This window comes from Limulus polyphemus, unplaced genomic scaffold, assembly GCF_000517525.1.
Source record: "Limulus polyphemus unplaced genomic scaffold, Limulus_polyphemus-2.1.2 Scaffold2459, whole genome shotgun sequence".
Lineage (NCBI taxonomy): Eukaryota > Metazoa > Arthropoda > Merostomata > Xiphosura > Limulidae > Limulus > Limulus polyphemus.
This window is the reverse complement of record NW_013668069.1, coordinates 62,371-83,572: the sequence shown is the minus strand read 5'-3', so window position 1 is coordinate 83,572 and position 21,202 is coordinate 62,371. Positions and strand designations below refer to the sequence as shown.

General features: G+C 35.2%; 1 protein-coding gene across 2 annotated transcripts in view; it reads left to right on the top strand.

The window, feature by feature from the left end:
• Positions 1 to 282: 282 nt before the first annotated feature.
• The window catches only part of LOC106467008 (inactive tyrosine-protein kinase transmembrane receptor ROR1-like), a 68,337-nt gene continuing 47,417 nt past the window's right edge, over positions 283 to 21,202 (top strand). For both annotated transcript variants that reach the window (XM_022395096.1, XM_022395095.1), the window contains exon 1: positions 283 to 1,105. In XM_022395096.1, coding sequence (XP_022250804.1) covers positions 973 to 1,105 — 133 coding nt within the window. In that variant the 5' untranslated portion in view covers positions 283 to 972. The remainder of the gene's footprint in view (positions 1,106 to 21,202) is intronic.

Below are 21,202 nucleotides of genomic sequence, written 5' to 3'. Positions count from 1 at the left end.
TGACGATAGGTGATCCAAAACCTCCATAATGCATATTCAATAAGCTATAGAATATTATTCTTGGACCCTTAGTTTTAGCTTTGTTAGGCTTAAGAAGATACGTTTGCGTATTACCAACACGGGACAGTTTATTTATTTTTAACCGGATAAACTAAGACTATATCACCACATACACATATTCAGAAAGTTCTGTGTAGTGGGTTAACCCTGTCCCCCTGCCTACAATGGTTAAACCCCGGCGGATCCTGCACGAACGCATAATCAAACGCATGTTACTCAACCATCGCTGGTTAGTAGACCCTGAAACGAGGTCGAGAGCGTGAGCAGAGTGTGGAGTAACAGAATCAACCAGGTCTTTCTTTGTGTGTACTGTTAGAGGAATTTCTCTACGGCTTCTCATTAGTGCCCCTATTGTACTCTAGTAATTTCGAGATCTCAAATAAAAATGAAAATATGATTAAATTCCTGATGAACATAGCAGATATTACAACCTGAGAAAACAAAGTATCAGTACAGATCTAAATAGAGCAACAGCTTGTGGAAGAACTAGTTTGTTCGTGGTTCACGTGAAGTTGTTACTACTATTTAAGTTACCATGTACCACATGCTGTAAGGTTTTGTGGAGTATGACTTCGTACAGCAAATCTGTGAATGGTTATAATTTACGTGACGAATACAGTTTTGAATCAAAATATAGTAAAATACATTTAGGTTGCTTGTCGGAAATATCTTCGTTTTGTGGGTTTCCATAAAATCAGTTTATGACGAATACTTCTTGTGTATTTGTTTCATGCGGAAAGAGAAATGGCTAATTTCGTACTGTAGACTTATTACAAATTGGAGTTTATTTTGCTTCGCTATTTGAATTTGTTCCAGTAGAATAAAAAACAACAACTATGATTCCCGAATGAAAGTTTAGGAAATTACGCTTTATGAATATAGTATAAATATTTATGGTACAATTGTTAACACATGGTGATGATGCGAGCCGGCGGCCAGTGGCCCCTAAAACTAGAAGTAGCGGTAGTTTTTGTGGTTCTTGTCGTCCAAGTTTCAGTGGGCGCTGGGATTGATGAAGTTGCTAACTTCCCTGGTTCATTTCACGGTAAGTAAATTGGAAACGTCTGATACTGTGGGTGTGTGAAAAACTAGTTTTATGTAGCTTAATTTTAGATCGACCTTTTTTTACTTATATTGGAAAAAAAAATTCAATAACGGAAGCCTGTTGTTAAGCTTTAAACCACTGTTATTAACAGTGTTAATCATCATAACTTCTTTGTAAACGAACTGAATATTGAAACCATTTATGTTTTACTTTAGAGTTTTGTGCGTTTCAAGTCATTAACGAAAGTTTATAGAAAAGTTAATCGAGGTGAACAAACTTCCTGTCATTTGTATGTGAAACTGTCTTTGCAGCTGGCAACAGAACACGTACACAAACTACACTTTATAACTTATTGTAGTTGTGGCAGGTGCTTTGTTTATTATTTTGAGGTCAAATAAAACGACATTCGTAAGTTCATTTCGGTTTATTCACAGTTGAAAGTAATCTAAGAAAAGGCTTATGAATTTTTGTTGTGACTTGAACTAAAAAGATATTTGTTTGAAGTTTTTAGACGATACATATCGATTTCATGTCGAATGTAACAAGTGGATAAAATTAGTAATCAGTAATAGCAATGTAGACCTAGTATTACTATTAGTTAATAATGATTATCATTAATAATTATTATTAGTTAATAATAATTAGTTATTAAGTTAATAATGGTAATGTAGGCCTAGTATTAGTACTAAGTTAATAATGGTAATGTTGGCCTAGTATTAGTACTAAGTTAATAATGACAAATTAGATGATGATAAAGAGTAGAGCGACGGCAACAATTGTAAGCATCTTTAATAGTTGAACGTTTCGGAATTGTAAATATTCCATTATCAGTAAATTTATGAGAATAATCAGTAAAAACAATCATCATTATAGTAAACTAACATTAAAATGCAATGTAAACCCAAGCCTGAATAAAAATTACAACTATTTTCCTTTTGTGTTATTTATATATAATTTTTAGACGAATATTTTAAATTTCCAAACACAATTTCATTATATTTTAATGTTAGTTCACTTTATTGAAGATTGTTTCTACTATTTATTCTCAGAGACTTGCTGGTGATGGTATATGTATAATTACGAAACTTTCAGCTATTGAGGATATTTACAGCTATTGCTTTGTTTCTGCGCTTTATTATTACAGTTTGAGACATCATTTTGCACCAAAGAAACAACTGCTAGTTGTAAATTGATATGTGGTTCGACCTCAGATCGTTTATCCTAACTTTAAGGTTACAAATTCTAAAGACTTGAACTTATCAAAAGAAAATTATTTCAGGAAAGTAAGCAGGGAAGAAAAACCTCATGCGCCTATCCTAATATGTGGGTTACGGTGATTTGTGGCAGGTACAAGCAGTCGTTATGTGTTAACATAAGGATTGCCAAACTCGCTTCTTTTCCTTCGTTTTGATAGTCGTGAATCTGCTTGAATGGCGTTCATTGACTTACAAACCTATTTGCTGCAGTATATATAGTATACAGCGTATTTGATATTATAAAAACAAAACAAAAATTATTCATCCCATTCGCTGCTGGTTTTTGTCGCTGACTCCACGTTTGTTTTATTAATTTATTTACAGTGTATGTAGTATTATTGTTATCAAGATTTAAAAAATGAATGTTTGTAGTCGCTTCTGTTGTTTTTCTTCTCTTGCCAACGCCTTATTTGTTATATCCATTTACAATGTATGTAGTATCATTATCAAAATCAAGGTTACAAAACATGTACACTAACGACATAAACGTACATCATTGAAACGGAGTTGTCATTAAGAGCACTTGGGTTGTAACAATGTCAGTAACAGCATTTCTCTTGCAAAAATTTCAGTTAGAGCACTTGGCTTGCAACAATTTCAGTTAGAGCACTTGGCTTGTAACAGTGTCAGATAGAGCACTTGACTTGTAACAGTGTCAGTGATAATAGTGTATTATATTCTTTCCATAAGAAATCTGCGGAATGTATCTCGTTGGTTCACCCTGTATAACCTTACAACTTTCTCAACAACACGTGGGCTATAATTCGTAAATATTACTTATAAAATTTGTTTTTATTATTCCAAATTGATTTATAAACAATTGCATTGCATTAAGTAAGTCGCTAGTGATAAAAAATATTATTCCGAAAATAGTTACCACCCACACCATCTTTTTCTTTTTATAAATCTCTGAAGTGTTATCAATCTATGGTATTGTATTTTGGGCTATTATAATCTTTTTAGCCAGCATTGTTTGTTCTAAATCTTTCCAATATTTAAGTGTGGGAGTGGCCTAGTGGATAGCGTGTCAGGCTGCGTATCGTGACGTGATGCTGTTTACGTGCTCGGCACTTCACTTATGGGATTGGGTACGTTTTAAAAGTGACAGTCAATCCAATATTAGGTACTGAGACTCGGGCAAAGCCTTAGGGGTCTCTGACCTGACCTCTTAGCCCGTATGTTCATAAGGCTTTTTTTTTTTTCAGATTGAAAATTAATTTCCACGGTTCAAAAATAATGTTTATATTTTCACTTCGGTAAACGGTTGCAGGAAGTCTAAGCTAACTGTAGGGTATTATCTCCATGTGCATTATTAGTCCTATAGACGGCCCCATGCATATTATCCCCATTTTTAAAGTGCATAATAGGACATTATCCCCGTATCTAAAGTGCATAACAGGACATTATCCAATCGTTAAAACGTTTATAACCATAATCAATTTTTGTTTTTTATTATACAGATCAGCAACTTTCAGAAATTGCAACTATTAGCAGAAGTACCTGTAAGGTGAGAGGTATATGGTTTGTTTTGACTTTCGAATTTCGCGCAAAGCTACACGAGGGCTATCTGCGCTAGCCGTCTCTAATTTAGCAGTGAAAGACAAGAGGGAAGGCAGCTAGTCATCATCACCACCGCAAACTCTTGGGCTACTCTTTTACCAATGAATAGTGGAATTGATCGTCACATTATAACACCCCCACGGCTGAAAGGGCGAGCATATTTGGTGGGACGGGAATTCGAACCCGCTACCCTCAGATTGCGAATCGAGTGCGCTAACCACTTGGCCATACCGGTCCTGAGAGGTTTATGAAAGTTTTTGTTTTCCCGAAGTTTGCCAGTGGCAATATAAAGATTGTAAATATATAAGATAAAATTATTTGTGTTGACTTAAGTAACATTTTATTTTTTTATTACCGAAAGGCAATAAGTAACGTGAATTAAAAACCTCTCACATTTCTACAAGTGTGTTTATCTTGAAAGTATGTATAAACAATGAGTGGAAAAGAAATCCCTGAAATGATTGATGAGATTAAAAAACGGGTTGTAATTGTATTATTGTTTTACCAGTTATGAATATAAATAACAGTGGTGTAGGAAGGAGTTTCAAAGTGAAGATGCTTGGCTAGATATGTAGATTTTACAATGAGAGATTGAAAGTATTAGGAGCTGCTAAAGGCAGCTCAATTTAGGGGGGGGGGGGCATGCCCCCAGAAAATTAATATAATAATATAATTTACAATTGCTATACATGTCAAATATGTAAAAGTGGGGACCGGTTCCGACGCTTCTGAATAATGTTTCATTTTTTCTTGTTCTAAATATGCCAGTAATGATTGAAAGTACGTAGACTCTCTGTATACTTCGTGTAATGAAAGAGAAAACTGGAGATATCCCATCAGTACCCCTAGTGCTACTCCCACTGACTGATCTATATTTATCCAGAACTGGAGCTATGAAATCTGTGCATTTTAAAAGAAAAATAACTTCTTGACACATCTAAAATCATTCCTAGTTGATTAAACCAGATTTGACAGATCCAAATCCAAAAGCCTAGGAGGAGTTATGGGACAAACAAACACTTCTCTCAACTTATAGTAGGATTTAACTTAAAATGTACTTTTCATTGAGTAGCAATAATTTTATTTTTATCACCATTTATATATTTATTCTTTTACTTGGAAAAGCTAGCACATGTCTTTGTAAATTGATGGTAGATATTTTATAGCCAGAGGAGTAATTTGCCTACCTATAAGTTGGTTAATGTTTTTACTGACGTGACCTGGGTTGAGATTTTAACCAACTAGATTTCTTATTAATAGTGCTGCAAACTCTGAAGATTGTACCAATTTCTGAAGTAGGTGCGTTTCTAACCATATTATTGATGACTGTTTTGTTACTTTAAAAAGTATCTTTTTTATGGTTGGTAAATAAGATAACCTTTCAACTTGAAACAAATATCCTGTTGGTTTGTTTTTCTTGCGAGAGCTTTAAAAGTCCCGCCTCGTGAGGAACGTCTTGTTTTACTATCTGTTTGTTCCCTCCCCTGTGGCTCAGAGGCAAGTCAGAGGGCTTATAACTTAAATAATCAACCCACGAGTTACTTCTACTGAAATAGTTTAAACTACAACAACATTAATTGTAACTTCTTTATTCGGTATTTCGGTGACTCTACAGTTCACCAGGTTTAATCACAGTGGTTCCATATAATCAAAATACAAGTGTTTCTGACAAACTTTCAAACTGCTTCGTTTAATTGGCAGTTAATTGTACATCATATTCGAACCCCGAATTCTACTGTTTTAAGCTCTGTACTTTACCGCTGAGTGGGAAAAGTAATATTAATATTCTACACTGTATGAAATATGTGTATTAATTCTGCTGCTTTCTCCTTCATGTTAGTGATGTTGTATCGCTTGTGTATATTATAACCCCTGTTTTAAGTTCGTTGTAATTTAACTTTCAGTTAATTACCATATCGACTGTATGTAGTTTTTTAATATATTTTCTTCCACGTGGCAGTTAATCGCCACGTGCTACCGGCAGTTAAGCTGTGTAATCATTTACTGGGTCTGACATATAATGTTTCGCTTGGCTCAGAACATGACTGTGCGGCTGTTTGTTGATTGAAAAAAGATTGTAACTCAACAAATGCCTGTCTAAATTAACCACTCCATCATGCACGTTAACCGAAATGTTTTGCAGTAGCGTTGCCGAGTTCTCTCACTTTTAATTTAAAGGCCAAGAAACTCACAAACAATTTATATTAAAAACAAAAGGGGAGGAGAGAAAATTTTGAAATTCTTTTATGTCATTTGTTTAGCATTTTTTATACTTTTCGTTATTATATTCTACGGAATTTCATTGCTTTCTGTATGTGTTAATTCTCTTTTGTTTAAGTGTTTTTCTCGACTTCCTTTGTTTTGTGATAATTTAGTTTAAACCTATCCGTATGTAGAAATTCGTAATGAATTATGAAATAACCGTTAAAGGTGCTGTTAAGAATGACACCACACAAAGGAGTGAATTGTGTGTATGTTGGTGTAATTTGGTCACGTGCTTCACAATACTTTTTATTCGGTTTTGATCAGATTCCAGGGTGGTCACCTGTACGACTTGATCAGAATTGAGGATGGTCACCTTTACGGTTTGAACAGGATTGACTGGTAAGAAATCATATTTGATCAGGATTGACTGATAAGGATGGGTAAATACTCGTGGAGATGATATCTTCATTTCAAAAGACTTACTGGTTCAACTAATCCGTTTTATATCGTCAATCGTGCATGAAATCATGTTGGACCCACAAGTTCGTATCAAACTTTGAATCTTAAAGGCTTCAAAGTTATTGAAGTGTGTGTATGAATGTCAGCTTTAACCGAACTGCCGCGTAAGTCTACCCTCATCAGTCAGTAGCCTGCGTTCTTTGTTCCGAGGCGTCAACTTCTGAGTCACACTGCTTCCCTCCTTGTTAGTAATAGTAGTAGCCCAGCCTGCCCCTCGCCCTTCTTACACAGCAATAAACTAGTTCTTCTCTCGCACCCCCCCCCCCGCCCCGAGCTACCATTTCCAAATTCCCCACTTTTTATCACATATCCCATAAAGAGTACTTGATCAAAAACTGTTAAAATGTAAGTAAAGTTAGTGGTTCGGATTGACTTGAAAGTATCTAGGTATGAACGAAGCAGATTTTCGAACTCTGATATCAGCTTAAAGATTTTTTGTTTTCAAGCTGGAAGGGTAAAAGCGGTAGTAGAGAGGGCTGGTTTGGTTTCTACCTATTGGGCACCTTCTAGAGGAAACCCAGTTTTTCCATGACTTTTTTTTTTCTGTTTGCCATTGTTATTTGTTTAGCACTTTTCCTTAAAACGTTTTGTTGTTTACTCTTTTCAGAATATATAGAATCAAACGGTACCGTTCTTTTAAGGTACTTATTTATAATTTGTGGTAAACTTAAAATCAAGCATTTTTGCTTTATAAAGGTGCATCTCTTTTACCAGTAGACTTCACGTAACACACTTCTAGTATCTAATTGTATTAAATTTGGTTGAATATAAGAGTAAGATGTCTTGCACTGGTCTATTAGTTTGGTTCTCTCTCTAGGAAATAGATAGGTGATGTAAAGTTTGGAACGGTTCTTTCCAGGAAGTAGATAGATTATGTAAAGTTTGGAACGGTTCTCTTTGTAGGAAATAGATAGGTGAAGTAAAGTTTGGTACGGTTCTTTCTCTAGGAAATAGATAGGTTATGTAAAGTTTGGTACGGTTCTTTCCAGGAAGTAGATAGATTATGTAAAGTTTGGAACGGTTCTCTTTGTAGGAAATAGATAGGTGAAGTAAAGTTTGGTACGGTTCTTTCTCTAGGAAATAGATAGGTTATGTAAAGTTTGGAACGGTTCTCTTTCTAGGAAATAGATAGGTTATGTAAAGTTTGGAACGGTTCTTTCCAGGAAATAGATAGGTGATGTAAAGTTTGGTATGGTTCTTTCTCCAGGAAATAGATAGGTGATGTAAAGTTTGGAACGGTTCTTTCCAGGAAATAGATAGGTTACGTAAAGTTTGGTACGGTTCTTTCTCTAGGAAATAGATAGGTGATGTAAAGTTTGGTACGGTTCTTTCTCTAGGAAATAGATAGGTGATGTAAAGTTTGGTACGGTTCTTTCCAGGAAATAGTGAAAGTGTGTGTTTTATAGTAAAGCCATATCGGGCTATCTGCTGTATCCACCGAGGGGAATCGAATCCCAGGTTCTAGCGTTGTAAATCCGTATACTTACCACTGTTCCAACAGTGTAAAGTTTGGTACGGTTCTCTACTCTCTAGGAAATAGTAAGTGATGTAAATTCTCTATACTGTTCTCTAGAAGACACATACGAGATGTAGAGTTTGGTACGGTTCTCTACTCTCAGGAAATAGTAAGTGATGTAAATTCTCTATACTGTTCTCTAGAAGACACATACGAGATGTAGAGTTTGGTACGATTCTCTACTCTCAAGGAAATAGTAAGTGATGTAAATTCTCTATACTGTTCTCTAGAAGACACATACGAGATGTAGAGTTTGGTACGATTCTCTACTCTCAAGGAAATAGTAAGTGATGTAAATTCTCTATATTGTTCTCTAGAAGACACATACGAGATGTAGAGTTTGGTACGGGTTCCTGTACTAAATATATATGTGTTGTCAAGTTTCGTCTTATTGTCACTCTTTATGAAATTGAAACAACTATAGCACGACTCCCACTTCCGCTTCTTCAAACTGGTTTCCAAATTCCGGTTAGAAAACTTCTTAGAATACTACATTTCATTTTTCTGCGCATGGCTGTTAGGTAAGACAGTGTCAGTGCTCTCCGTGTTCTAATTATAACCCTGGTTCCTAATGGCATCATGATACCACACCTTGTGTAACTTATTTCTCTCGAGGCAAGTAACACTAAACTGACAGCAGCTCCACCTGTCTTTCTCTGGGTAGTTATTCAAAAGACATTTATGTATATATATATATTTATAAACAGTCCAAACTATATGTAAACTATGGCTATTATTGCACGGTTTTTCGTGAACAACCACTACTTTTCTTTTTTCTAACAAGTCATTACGACTATTCGTGTTCCACTATAACTAGCAGAGAATACAGCCCAGATAGGATGATCACTATGGAAACGCACTTCACCAGAAGCACCTTTCAATTACGGTGATCTTGACCTTTGACCAGTGGTGTAATGGGGTCGGAGCACCGTTACTATACTGTTTTGTTATATAATATAAAATAAAGAAAACATATACAAATAATATTTTATAACGCGGAGGTACTGTATATAAACTACAGATAATATATCAGTTTTATTTGTATGACTCAGATATGCCAGTTAGTTATATAAATTTAATTGACAAGTGGTTGGTAATTATAAACAAAATAAATGTTCAAAATGTATAATTCAAGGGCAGGAAACTGATTATGATGTAATTATCACTCCGACACAACAAAATAATGTCCACTACACCACTGGTTGTCCCGTATCTTCAGAAGTTAGTGGGTTAGACTTCTACAGTCCTCCCTTACTGTCTCTGTCTTTTACAGATGTAAATAATTAAGCCCTTGATGTATGTTTACATGTTTTAACATCACACCCTCAGCCGGTTCACTACGTTATTCACGGTGGGTGCAACAACAACATAATGCGGGTGGTAACCACCTGTTTCCCACCTCTCGGCTTATGTAATGGTATTATTCGAGCAGTAGTAGTAAAAAAAGGACAAAGATGTCGGTCGTTTATGCTGCTTTCTTCATCCTAGTATCGCTGGCACTACTTTCAGAGTTGAAAGGCCTTTCAACTTCTGGTTGCGATTGTTTGGAAGAACACATATTTCTCGCTAGTAATGCAGTAAATAACTGTTGGGTGTATATTATTGAATCTTTTGGGCCGACAGTTTGTGTGACTAGTAAATTATGGTCGACTTCTCTGTTTAACAGTTCGAACACGAACTTTCGACGGAGGGTGGGGGATTAACTACAGTGGGAACACCCTCCTTCAGTAGACAGTATCTCGATCATCTCTCGAAACGTTCAGCCCCTTTCCACGTTTGTTTGTTTGTTTTTTGACAGAAACTTTGTAACGAAAAAGTCAGAAAATCTAAACACATGTAATTAAACAAAGAATATATAAATAGGTCACGGAAGCTGGATGTATTTTTTTTTCTAATTTACAAAAAAGGAAAGTGAAAAAAAAAGTGTGACATATATCAAGAAGAACAACTTGTATATCATCACGTGGAGACGCTACGCTCTATTATAAGCGTAGTGTTAAATTCTAAGAATACACGAGTGAAAGTAAAGCAGAATATGTTGCAACATGTCAATCACACTGTATCTGCTATATCCAGTGCCGACGAGGTCTTTCGTCCAAAACCAAGACTTATCAGGCCAGCTGGGATACAAAAGACATAGTAGTAGGCTAGGCACTATTTGTATCATCAGTTTCCATGAACAACAAGTGTTATTAAGCGACTGAATTGTAATTATCATCGATTTTTTCAATTCATTTATAAACCATATTTTAGGGTAGGAATTACTAACATAACATTAATAATTTTATTTAAATGTTGATTATTATTAATCAATTTTCTTTATCATAAGTATCATAGGCGAACATGATATATGAGTAAGTTTAAACTAAGTTAGATTTTATCGTTGTTTTTTTCATTATTGTCATTGACAGAAAGTTATATTTTATCATTGGTTTTTCATTATTGCTATTGACAGAAAGTTATATTTTATCGTTGTTTTTCATTATTGTCATTGACAGAAAGTTATATTTTATCATTGTTTTTCATTATTGTCATTGACAGAAAGTTATATTTTATTGTTGTTTTTTCATTATTGGCATTGACAGAAAGTTATATTTTATTGTTGGTTTCTTTTCTATTCTTGCCATTTATAGAAAGTTAGATTTTGTCGTTGTTTTTCATTATTGTCATTGACAGAGAGTTATATTTGATCGTTGGTTTTTTATTATTGTAATTGATAGATGTAAAAAGACAGTAATGGGCAAGTCATTTAAGGTTTTGTTTGCCTTAAATAAAATTAAAAAAAGGAGAAAACACTCTCGGCCTTAATCCACCCCACCCCCCATTTTTTTCAGTATCCGAGTAATATTAAGTACTCAGATTTGTCATTAGGGATCCATCATTACACAAAGATAAACTTGATTATGTTGTATGCAAATATCTCGTTATTTGGTTTATTACTGGTAAAATAAAGAATTACTCGATATATTCTGATGCTCTGACTAGGACGAGCGTTTTTGTTTTATTGTTATGACGCTCTAACCAGAACGAGGTTCTGTTTTATCCTGATGTTCTAATTAGTACGAACTTATGTTTTGATTTGTTGTCTTGATGTTCTAACTACTTAGTACGAGTTGTTGTTCTGATGTTCTAACTACGTAGTACGAGTTGTTGTTCTATTTTTCTAACTAGTACGAGCTTTTCTTCTGCTGTCTTAACTAGTACGAGCTGTTGTTCTAACTAATACGAACTTTTGTTCTGTTGCTCTAAATAGGGGTAGCGTTTATTTTGTTGTTCTGATGATCTAACTAGGAAAGTTAAGAGTTTTTGTGGTGTTATACACTAGGGGATCAACAGGACAGTTAAGAAATATTTTGTGGTGTTATACACTAGGGGATCAACAGGACAGCTAAGAAATATTTTGTGGTGTGATACACTAGGGGATCGAAAGGACAGCTAAGAAATATTTTGTGGTGTTATACACTAGAGGATCAACAGGACAGCTAAGAATTATTTTGTTGTGTTATACACTAGAAATTAAGAGGACAGCTAAGAATGAAAATGGGTTCCTTATCTGCCATCTTTAAAACAAAATTCTACGTAATAACAGTTGAGCTAAAATGCTTTCGGGATTGGGGTGTGTAAGTGTAAACATATATATGTCGGGATTTGAAAGAACTGATGCCACTGACTTCCCTTGCCTGTAGTTAAGTGTAAATGACGAGGGGAGTCGATCAGTATCTCCCCCCCCCTTGTTGCAAGGGCCTGTCACTTTCGATATATCACTAACGAAATAGAGTAAAATTCCATATTCCTGATTGCACTGATTGTTCTCGGCCAGTGTCATAAGAGGCTTATCTCAGTCGAGTGAGTCATAGTCATATTTGCCTTTCATACATACATTATACTTCTGACACTGTATCTCTTATTTAAATTATTTTAATCATGATAAACACATCTATTATTTCTTGTCATGAGTCACACGCTTATCCCACAGTTCGATAGATGAAAGCCATAGCGAGCTTTTTCTTTTAAAATTCTAATTATTTTAAGTGTTATAATATTTCTCTTTATTTCGGTGATTGTTTCTTTGATACGTTTTCCTTTTTGTTCCACGTTATTATTCAGAGACGTTAATATACTTCGATATTTTAAAGTGTTACTGTTTAATAATATGACATTCTAAACTTATTTTGATAAGTTGGCGAACAGACAAATCCTTCATCTTCAGTTAAGTACCGGGCGGGCCTGGCATGGCCAGGTGGTTAGGGAGCTCTACTCACAATCTGAGGGTCGTGGGTTCGAATCCCAAACATGCTCGCCCTTTCAGCCGTGAGGGCGTTATAATGTTACGGTCAATCCCACCATTAGTTGGTAAAGGAGTAGCCCAAGAGTTGACGGTGGGTGGTGATGACTAGCTGCCTTCCCTCTTGTCCATTGGTTAGCGTGTTAGACTGCAGATCGAATAACAATATTGACGGCGAGAGCTACTGGCTGACTACTCTCTTTCTCTCTTTGATCAGTAGTTCAAAATTAGAGACGGCTATACCTGAATCCTGAGGGTCGCTAGGTATTCGTTTAGCCCAGGTTGACAATTGTTAAAGCGTACTTGGGTCTTTATAGATTGTTTTATTGAAACAAACCTCGACTTGTATGGCGTATGATCTAATAAGTTTGTTATGTGTTAAAGCGTGTAAACACAGTTGTTAAAGTCTGTAGAAATCAACCTTATTTTATGTGATTAAACACCATACACGTGCGTAATCGTACTGGTACACCCGTAGTGATTAAACACCATACACTTGTGTTGTCATACGACTGTTCTATCCCAGCTGGCCTGAAGAGTCTTGGTGTTAGTTTGTGACTCCCAGCTGGCCTGAAGAGTCTTGGTATTAGTTTGGTGACTACCAGCTGCCCTGAAGAGTATTGGTATTAGTTTGGTGACTCCCAGCTGGCCTGAAAAGTATTGATTGGTATTAGTTTGGTGACTCCCAGCTGGCCTGAAGAGTTTTGGTATTAGCTTGGTGACTCCCAGCTGGCCTGAAGAGTCTTGGTATTAGTTTGGTGACTCTCAGTTGACCTGAAGAGTCTTGGTATTAGCTTGGTGACTCCCAGCTGGCCTGAAGAGTCTTGGTGTTAGTTTGGTGACTCACAGCTGGCCTGAAGAGTCGTGGTATTAGTCTGGTGACACCTGATGAAAATGATCGTCAACCAAATCATTTTATTTTTTAAATCGAACAGTTGAAAAGAAACGACGGAATTTCGAACTTAAAAACAAAAACTGAGTCGGCGACAATTTGTAGATGTGAACGCTTATGAGAAACTGGTTATTACTGATTTTTTTGCCTGACCTAATCTATTTCAATGTGCAAAGTTTATTACATATTTCCTTCCTATTCTGTGAAGGCAACAAATTAGTTAGTGTTAAAAACAAAAGAGTCCTTTAGGCCTTCTTTGACATTATCCTAGCAAGTCTTTTTTAGTGGTGACCTCATTTTATTTTTTTCTTGTTCAAATGCAGCATTTTGCTAACTTCAGCACGTAAATCGTTGAGGGTGGGATCCATTACATTTTCCAGCTTGCTCTAAGTGAATCTGCAAGTCGGAGGCATCGGAAACGGGGGTGCTGGGGATGCTGTAGAACCCCACTTTGCAACTCTTTCCTACATCACTGAAAGCCATCCACTTATGCTGAAGATAACTTTAATTTATTAACTTCTCGAAGCAGAGTGAACTTGATCTCTGGAGAAATGTGGATGTCGGTTTTTAGTAGTAGTTTGCGACTCGTCAAGCCATTACGCACTCTACCTTTCTGTCTTTAAATCTCAAGTGGTAGACGTCCAAGATATATAAGAATTTTATGATATTAAAATCACTCCTCACATTTTTCTCTATTGTAAAACTGCGGAACTTCTGGCATTATGTAATTTAATTCCATAGACGATCTTAATTTTCTAGACTCTTCTTGTGTCCAGAGATGGTTTCATTAACTATTCAATGCTTTCTCCTTTTTATTAATCATATTCCAAAAAGGGAATATTTCACAAAAATTACTACTGATAACATCTTTATAAAATATAGTTTAATCGCATAGCAAATAAATTTTAAAAATTTCTGTTATTAACAGTAATTTTACAATATGTATCCTTTATTGTTAAAATATACTTCTATTAATAAAAGCGACTGGAGATGAAAAAGTTACTCCCTAAACTTTCCTCGGTGTAAGTTACTCTCATATATTCCTCAGGAACAATATTAATATATTACCAAACAAAATTTGTATTTACAATGTATATATGTAGTGTTGTATCAGATATTGTGTAAATAATTCCAACTTATCTTTACGGTTTGTGTACACGCTGTTTTAACAAGTTTCCTATGTTAATATATTTTATAAAAGTCCCTTTGAGTACTTTATGTTGCTGTTTTTATTTAAATACCTCTGATTATTATTTGCGCTTAAGTATCCAAGTTTACACCGAAAACAGAAATCGACTTTCGTCCAAATAGATCAATTTTAACATCCAATGTGGAAGCCCCACCCCCCCAATGCAAAATCGTAAGTCTATGGATTTATAACACTAGAAACCGGGTTTCGAAACCCGTGGTGGGAAAGGCACGGCTAGCTCATTATGTAGCTTTGTGCTTAAATAGAAACAAAACCGATGTGGAAATTAAGTCAAAATAATTTTCAGTTTTTGTCGTGGTTTTGGAATATTTTGATCCAACAGCAAAAAATTCTCACCACTTTTAGGATTTTTACATTTTATGATTTTTACCTGTTTAAAAATATAGAAATTTCCTTTTCAGGAGAAGCTTCGCACTTGAGACAAACTTCCGAAGGAAATACTATAAATTGAAGCATGTAACCTGTCTGAAAAGACAGTTCATGGAGTAAATAATACCATCTAAACGTATTTACCAGTTCTCTGTGTTTATTGTGTGATACGAGGATAAAAACAATAATGATAATATTACCACATTTTATGTTCATTGAAACATTATTACCAGTTTCTTGTGTTTATTGTGTGATACGAGGATAAAAACAATAATGATAATATTACCACATTTTATGTTCATTGAAACATTATTACCAGTTTCTTGTGTTTATTGTGTGATACGAGGATAAAAACAATAATGATATTATTACCACATTTTATGTTCATTGAAACATTATTACCAGTTCCCTGTGTTTATTGTGTGATACGAGGATAAAAACAATAATGATAATATTACCACATTTTATATTCATTGAAACATTATTACCAGTTTCTTGTGCTTACTGGGAAATATGAGGATAATAAGGACATTTTTAATTATCTAGAACAGAAGTCTTGAGAAAAAAAGGTTAGTTTATAATAAAGGCAGTTGTTAAACAAAACTGTTTTCATATTCTTCACATTAAAAATGTTCTTTCGTTTATTATTATTGAAACTTGGCATAAAATCAGTTGTGTGGAAACTAGGAGAACCGCAATGGCGTAAACTTGGATACCACATGCGAAGGAAATATAAGGTTTTACATCGGTCTTACATTATCCGTTTTCCGGGGCTGATTCACTGTTCTGTGGGAGAGGCGGCCTGGACGGGGGAAAATAGAATGGAGTTTTACTTGCACGTGTACAACTCCAACAGTGGAAAGGGCGAGCTTTTTGGGTCGTTCGAACGAGAATAAATCATGTCTGGCAAATGCAGCCGACACTGGGGTGGGTTCATGTTTGGCTAAATTTCCAGCGGGTCGCCAATCCAGAGCAATCAGTCCCCACGACGCTCTTTTCTTCGTTCCTCACGCAGATCTCCTCGTTAGTATATTCTTTCACACTTAGTATCTGTTAGACTCTTGAAAACAGGATTAACGAACACGTCAAAATCATTTGAAGTTGACTTTTTCTTTCTCGGAGAGTAATGGCCAACGACCCGTGATATCAAAGGGAAAGTGTACAAAGCACAAAAAAGGTTAAATTGCACGCTACGTTTTGTCTTCAGTTTAAGCTCAAGTATTAAAAAAAAATGGTCTAATTTGGCTATTTGTTGCTTATTATTAAGAATTATTGTTCAGAGTCAAAAGACAAGTTTAATTTCTCAGGTCAGTACAGAGGAAACTGTTTATTTGTTGTTTGTTTAAGACTATCCCAGTTTTGCTCGCCGCAGGCATCGAACCCTGATTTTAGCGTTCTAAGCCTTGAAGCTTACCTCCTGAGCCAACGTAAACTGAAACCTGTAATGTTAACATGAGTGCTAACAAGTTTAAGTTAAAATGTTAACTCATATGTATAATGTATTTCTCAGAACTTAAAGAGTTGTATCAAAACACGACAATGAATTAGGCTTGCGAATTTACGTCATGCTACAGGAGTGACGTTTAAAGAATCGTGACTTTACGTCAGGCCACGGGAGTGACCTTTTCAACGCACAAATATGATACTATGCGAATATTAGCTGCTGCTCATAAAATGGCTCTAGTTTTTTTCAAGTACAAACTTTTAGCCCATAGCTCCGTCATATATTGACCGATTTGAGATCTAATTACAATTTTGGACTCAGCGGGTCAAACTCTTTCGATTGATGTATTTTACCACGCCCCAGTGTCATACATTAATTTACTGTAATCCTGCTTGAAAGAATTTCAAGTGCCGCGGCTATTGAGGATTCCCTCTTGTTTTTTCTAAGTATTTTGCATTATTAATTTTTGGAAGAAAGAGTCAATGTATTGTAATACTCTTAGGTTTGGAAAGAACTGAAGATGAAAGTGACGTGTAATTTTGTTGGTATATGCTGACTTAGTGGTATAACTTTGGTGTCAAAAGTGGAGTTTTTACCTGTGGGTATCCTATCATGGCACCACTGTATGTCTGAAGACTTACAACACTAAAAACCGTGTAGCTTTATGCTTAACTACAAACAAACAAACCTTTAAAAAGTGCAGGGAACATGTACCCCGTATTTCTCGTGAAAATTACGCTTATATGTGGAAATTCATGAAGATTCAGTACTTAATCGGTTAAACGAGAAACATATTAGTTTTATTTATAAACATAAATCACTTTCGTGGTGCGCTGCATTATTTGCCTTTTATGTTTCTTGTATAATTTCAAATTATTTTTAGTACATATATATATAGTAAAACAGAAATATTGTACTCACTTAGGTCTAATGTATGGGCCGGATTCAATACAGTAGGTGTCTGTGACTTGTTGGTGATAAATTTCAACAATAAACAAACAGCACACAGGCCACTTGTTTTAAAATAACAAATTAAAACAAGTCAAACGTATATTCAAATGTTCGATACACTGCTGTTTATCACAGTTGTATCCGGCGCTTTAAGTAATTGTCTATTTTCGTCAAAGCCCATATAGAGTGGCTAAGTTACTTTAGAACACAATTTGACAAGATGAATTATTCTTCTTGCTCTATTATTACAATACAGTATGTGATAATTTCACTTTAAAATCAGCACTATAACTGTTGGTTACCACATTTATATCCAGAGCTTTTAATAATCGAATTATCTCTTTTATGTCAAAGTCCACACAGGCTTGTCCAGTTACTTTAGAATACAATCGACAAGACGAATTATTTCTACTCTACTCTGTTATTATAATACAATCTATGATAATTTCCTTTAAAAATCGCCACTATATGCTCTTTATGGCTAAGTTCACACTCCTGCAGTCTAGATCTATCTATCTATCTTGGACGCGTATTTATAGTCCGACAGAGGCCTAGAACGTTCTACACATTACGAGATATTATGATGCAATAATACTCAATCAAGGCAGCGAGAAAAACCTGGAAGGTTCTAAGGACAAGACGCAATGATACAAAAATCGCCAATACACAATAATTGAACTACACAGCGTATGATTCGAAAACAGTTACTCAAACAAACCTGCGATAAACTATCCCTTCTAAAAATAACTAAATTTAACACCAGTGCGAAACGTAAACCATCTAAATCACAACACTTACATTAAACTTAAACAGTCATGTATATCTAACAACTTACTTCATTGTTGTTAAGTCATGCCATGGTCTTTAAGCACTATGTGAAACTTCCGCTGCTGCTAAGCCATACCATGGTATTTTGGCAGAATTGCATGAAACTTCCGCTGTTGCTAAGTGACACCCTGGTCTTATAGCAGCACTATGTGAAACTTCTGCTGCTGCTAAGCCATACCATGGTATTTCGGCAGAATTGTATGAAACTTCCGCTGTTGCTAAGTGACACCCTGGTCTTATAGCAGCACTATGTGAAACTTCCACTGTTGCTAAGTCATACCATGGTCTCTTAGCAGCATTATATGAAACTTCCGCTGTTTCTATGTGATACCCTCGTCTTTAAGCAATATCTTGATAGGCACTGTTGCCAAGTGATACTGTTGTCTTTTTAACGATAGAACTCCAAATTTTTAATGTTCTTCGATGATACCGTAGTCTTTTAGAATCATATGTGAGCTTTTCTCTGTTGATTAGTGATACCGTTGTCTCCCAGTAGCTAGTTTTCAACATTTCTTTCACAGAAATGGTCATAAAGTCATCCAAAGGTACAGTTCATAACACGGATTAGTGAAAACTACTATGTTGCTCAGATAACTGTCAAAACGGACACTGTTGGAAAAAAAAAAGGATTCATGAGATATTCAGAAGAGCAGTAGCACTAATAATTAAAATGTTGACTCGAAAATTCGTAAAAATTGTAGAACTGCAAATTACATGTCTTTATTACTGTTTCTGTTTACCTTTTACGCATTTACGTAGAGATTTTTAGATAAACTTCTCCTTTAGTAGTTGCAGATTCTTACTGTATGTCTGGCTGCTGAGAAGGGGACATGGGAGAAATTATAGTTTTAAATTCCTTCCAACTTTGATTCTGCAGAGGCACTTGGCACGACTTCAGGAGTGTATACCGACTCCTTTCATGTAGACTAAAAAACATGAATTAATTCTAACAGGAAAACATCTCGGTATACTAAAAATAAAATTTACCTTCATCGTTTGACGGCGCGCTCTACGCTTAATTTTACCAGTGAAAACAAACTAATGAATAGCGACAACGACTCATAGCCGAGAATCTACCGAGGGCCTAATTTTGTCTTCTTTTCTATCTATATGTCTAGATGATCGATTATGAGTTATTTAGTTCTATAAATTAAAAACAAATGAATAAAGATAACGATTCATTGGTGAGAAAGTAATTAGGCCTAATATTTTCTCGTATCCGTTTCGTGTCTAACTGGTCGAGTTCATCAGTTTCTGTATAAGAACCTGCTAATTTTTTAAAATTTATTATAAGTTGTTGTATTTACAGCTCTGTGACGCTTCTGTTGATTCTCTTTTTTGTTAGCAAAATTTTATTTTTTAGTTCTTGAACAATTTGTAACGGTGTTAAATGCTTTATTTCAAGGCGTGGTCAGTGGTTGTAGACTTTCGCGATTCAGAAAAAACAGCATTATTTTATCTTCATAAACCGTATATTTAATTTGGAACCTTCAACTTTCTGTTACAGATGACCTAAGTAATTTGTATTTGACCGTGAGGCAGTCGAAATGTACAGACATATGTTAAAAAGTGAAGGGTAGACACAGCAGGTGATATATATATATATCCTCAACAACGATCGCCCTATGCATGAGTTTTGTTGTCAGAGCCAACCTCAAAACAACCACCGCCAAAAGAGAATTTGTATTACATGATTGCCTGAGGCTTTCGGTTAACCAAGCAGCGAAATGTGTTTATATCTTGTAACAGGACATTTACCTGACGTAAAAAATGTGAAAAAAGCGGTCTCTGGCAGCACTGTGTGCTAGGCTATCACACATGAACTTTGTATTATTCGATTAGAGCAAACTTTTTACTTAAAGCATAGCTAACAATCAACCTGTTATTGAGTGTAGCGTATTTTTTTACGACCTGTCTTATTGTTTAATTAATTTGTAAGTAAATTATTTAAAATGAAAATCCATCGGTATCATTGTAATACACGTATTTAATATTGAAATTGAAATATCCTAAGTATAATGCCATCATTAAACGACAAGGAATTAAACCTACAAAATGCGGTTGTTGAGTAATTTTCGGAACTTTTCGATCACGTGCTGCAACATCTAAATGAACTATTGGTGTCTTTTAGAAAGAAAGATTGTATACACACACACACAAAGAAAAATTCCATTTCATTTCCACAGTTTGAACCCGGTTTGAAGTGAGCACTTTGTTAACTAATACGATTTCCTTCAGTATTATCTCCTGGCCTGAAAAAAAAAAACACTCTTAAAAATAAACATTTTCAAGAAAAAAAACAACAATAACAAAACGGGCATCTCATGGTGATATTTAATGTTTAAATGAACAATTTAGTGACAAAGAAGAACAAGCCCTAATGTTCACACTGCTCGTGACTAGCAACTCATGAAAAAGAAAAGTGTATGGAATGTGAAAGTAGGTTAAAACACAATACCCTGTGAAGTAATATAAAATATAGCTTAAAGCCATAATAATGGAACCACAACAAATTTATATAGACACAAGTTTCACGTATCCTCTTTATAGAAAGTGTCAATACTTGTGTCCGTATAATATTAGTATTGTTCTGCTGTTGTCGATTTATACTTTATTTTAAAGGTGAGTGTGTTTGTGTCTCCATAAATTTGGAAAATAGAAATATTAGTTATCTATTAGGTCGTCAAGAAATTAATGTCATTAACCCCCCCTCCCCCCCAAAAAAAACGCACATCACGTATAATAGTTAAACGAACCGCCTAAACGTCACATTAGTGTAGCCTATATAATGTGTATAGTTTAGTGTACTTTAATGTCTTTAATGCTGTTTGAATACAAGAAGGGAAACAACGCCTCTGTAGCCACAAAGAATATCAAAGAAGTGTATGGAAATGTTTTGAACGTTCGTAAGAGTCAACGATGGTTGAGCAAATTTAGTTCAGGTGACTTTCGCCTTAAAAGCTGTTGGAATTGATAATGATGCTCTGAAGACGCTTGCTGAGTCTAACCCAAGGCAACACGCTCGTGAAATTACCCTGAAATTGCATGTCACTCATGAAACA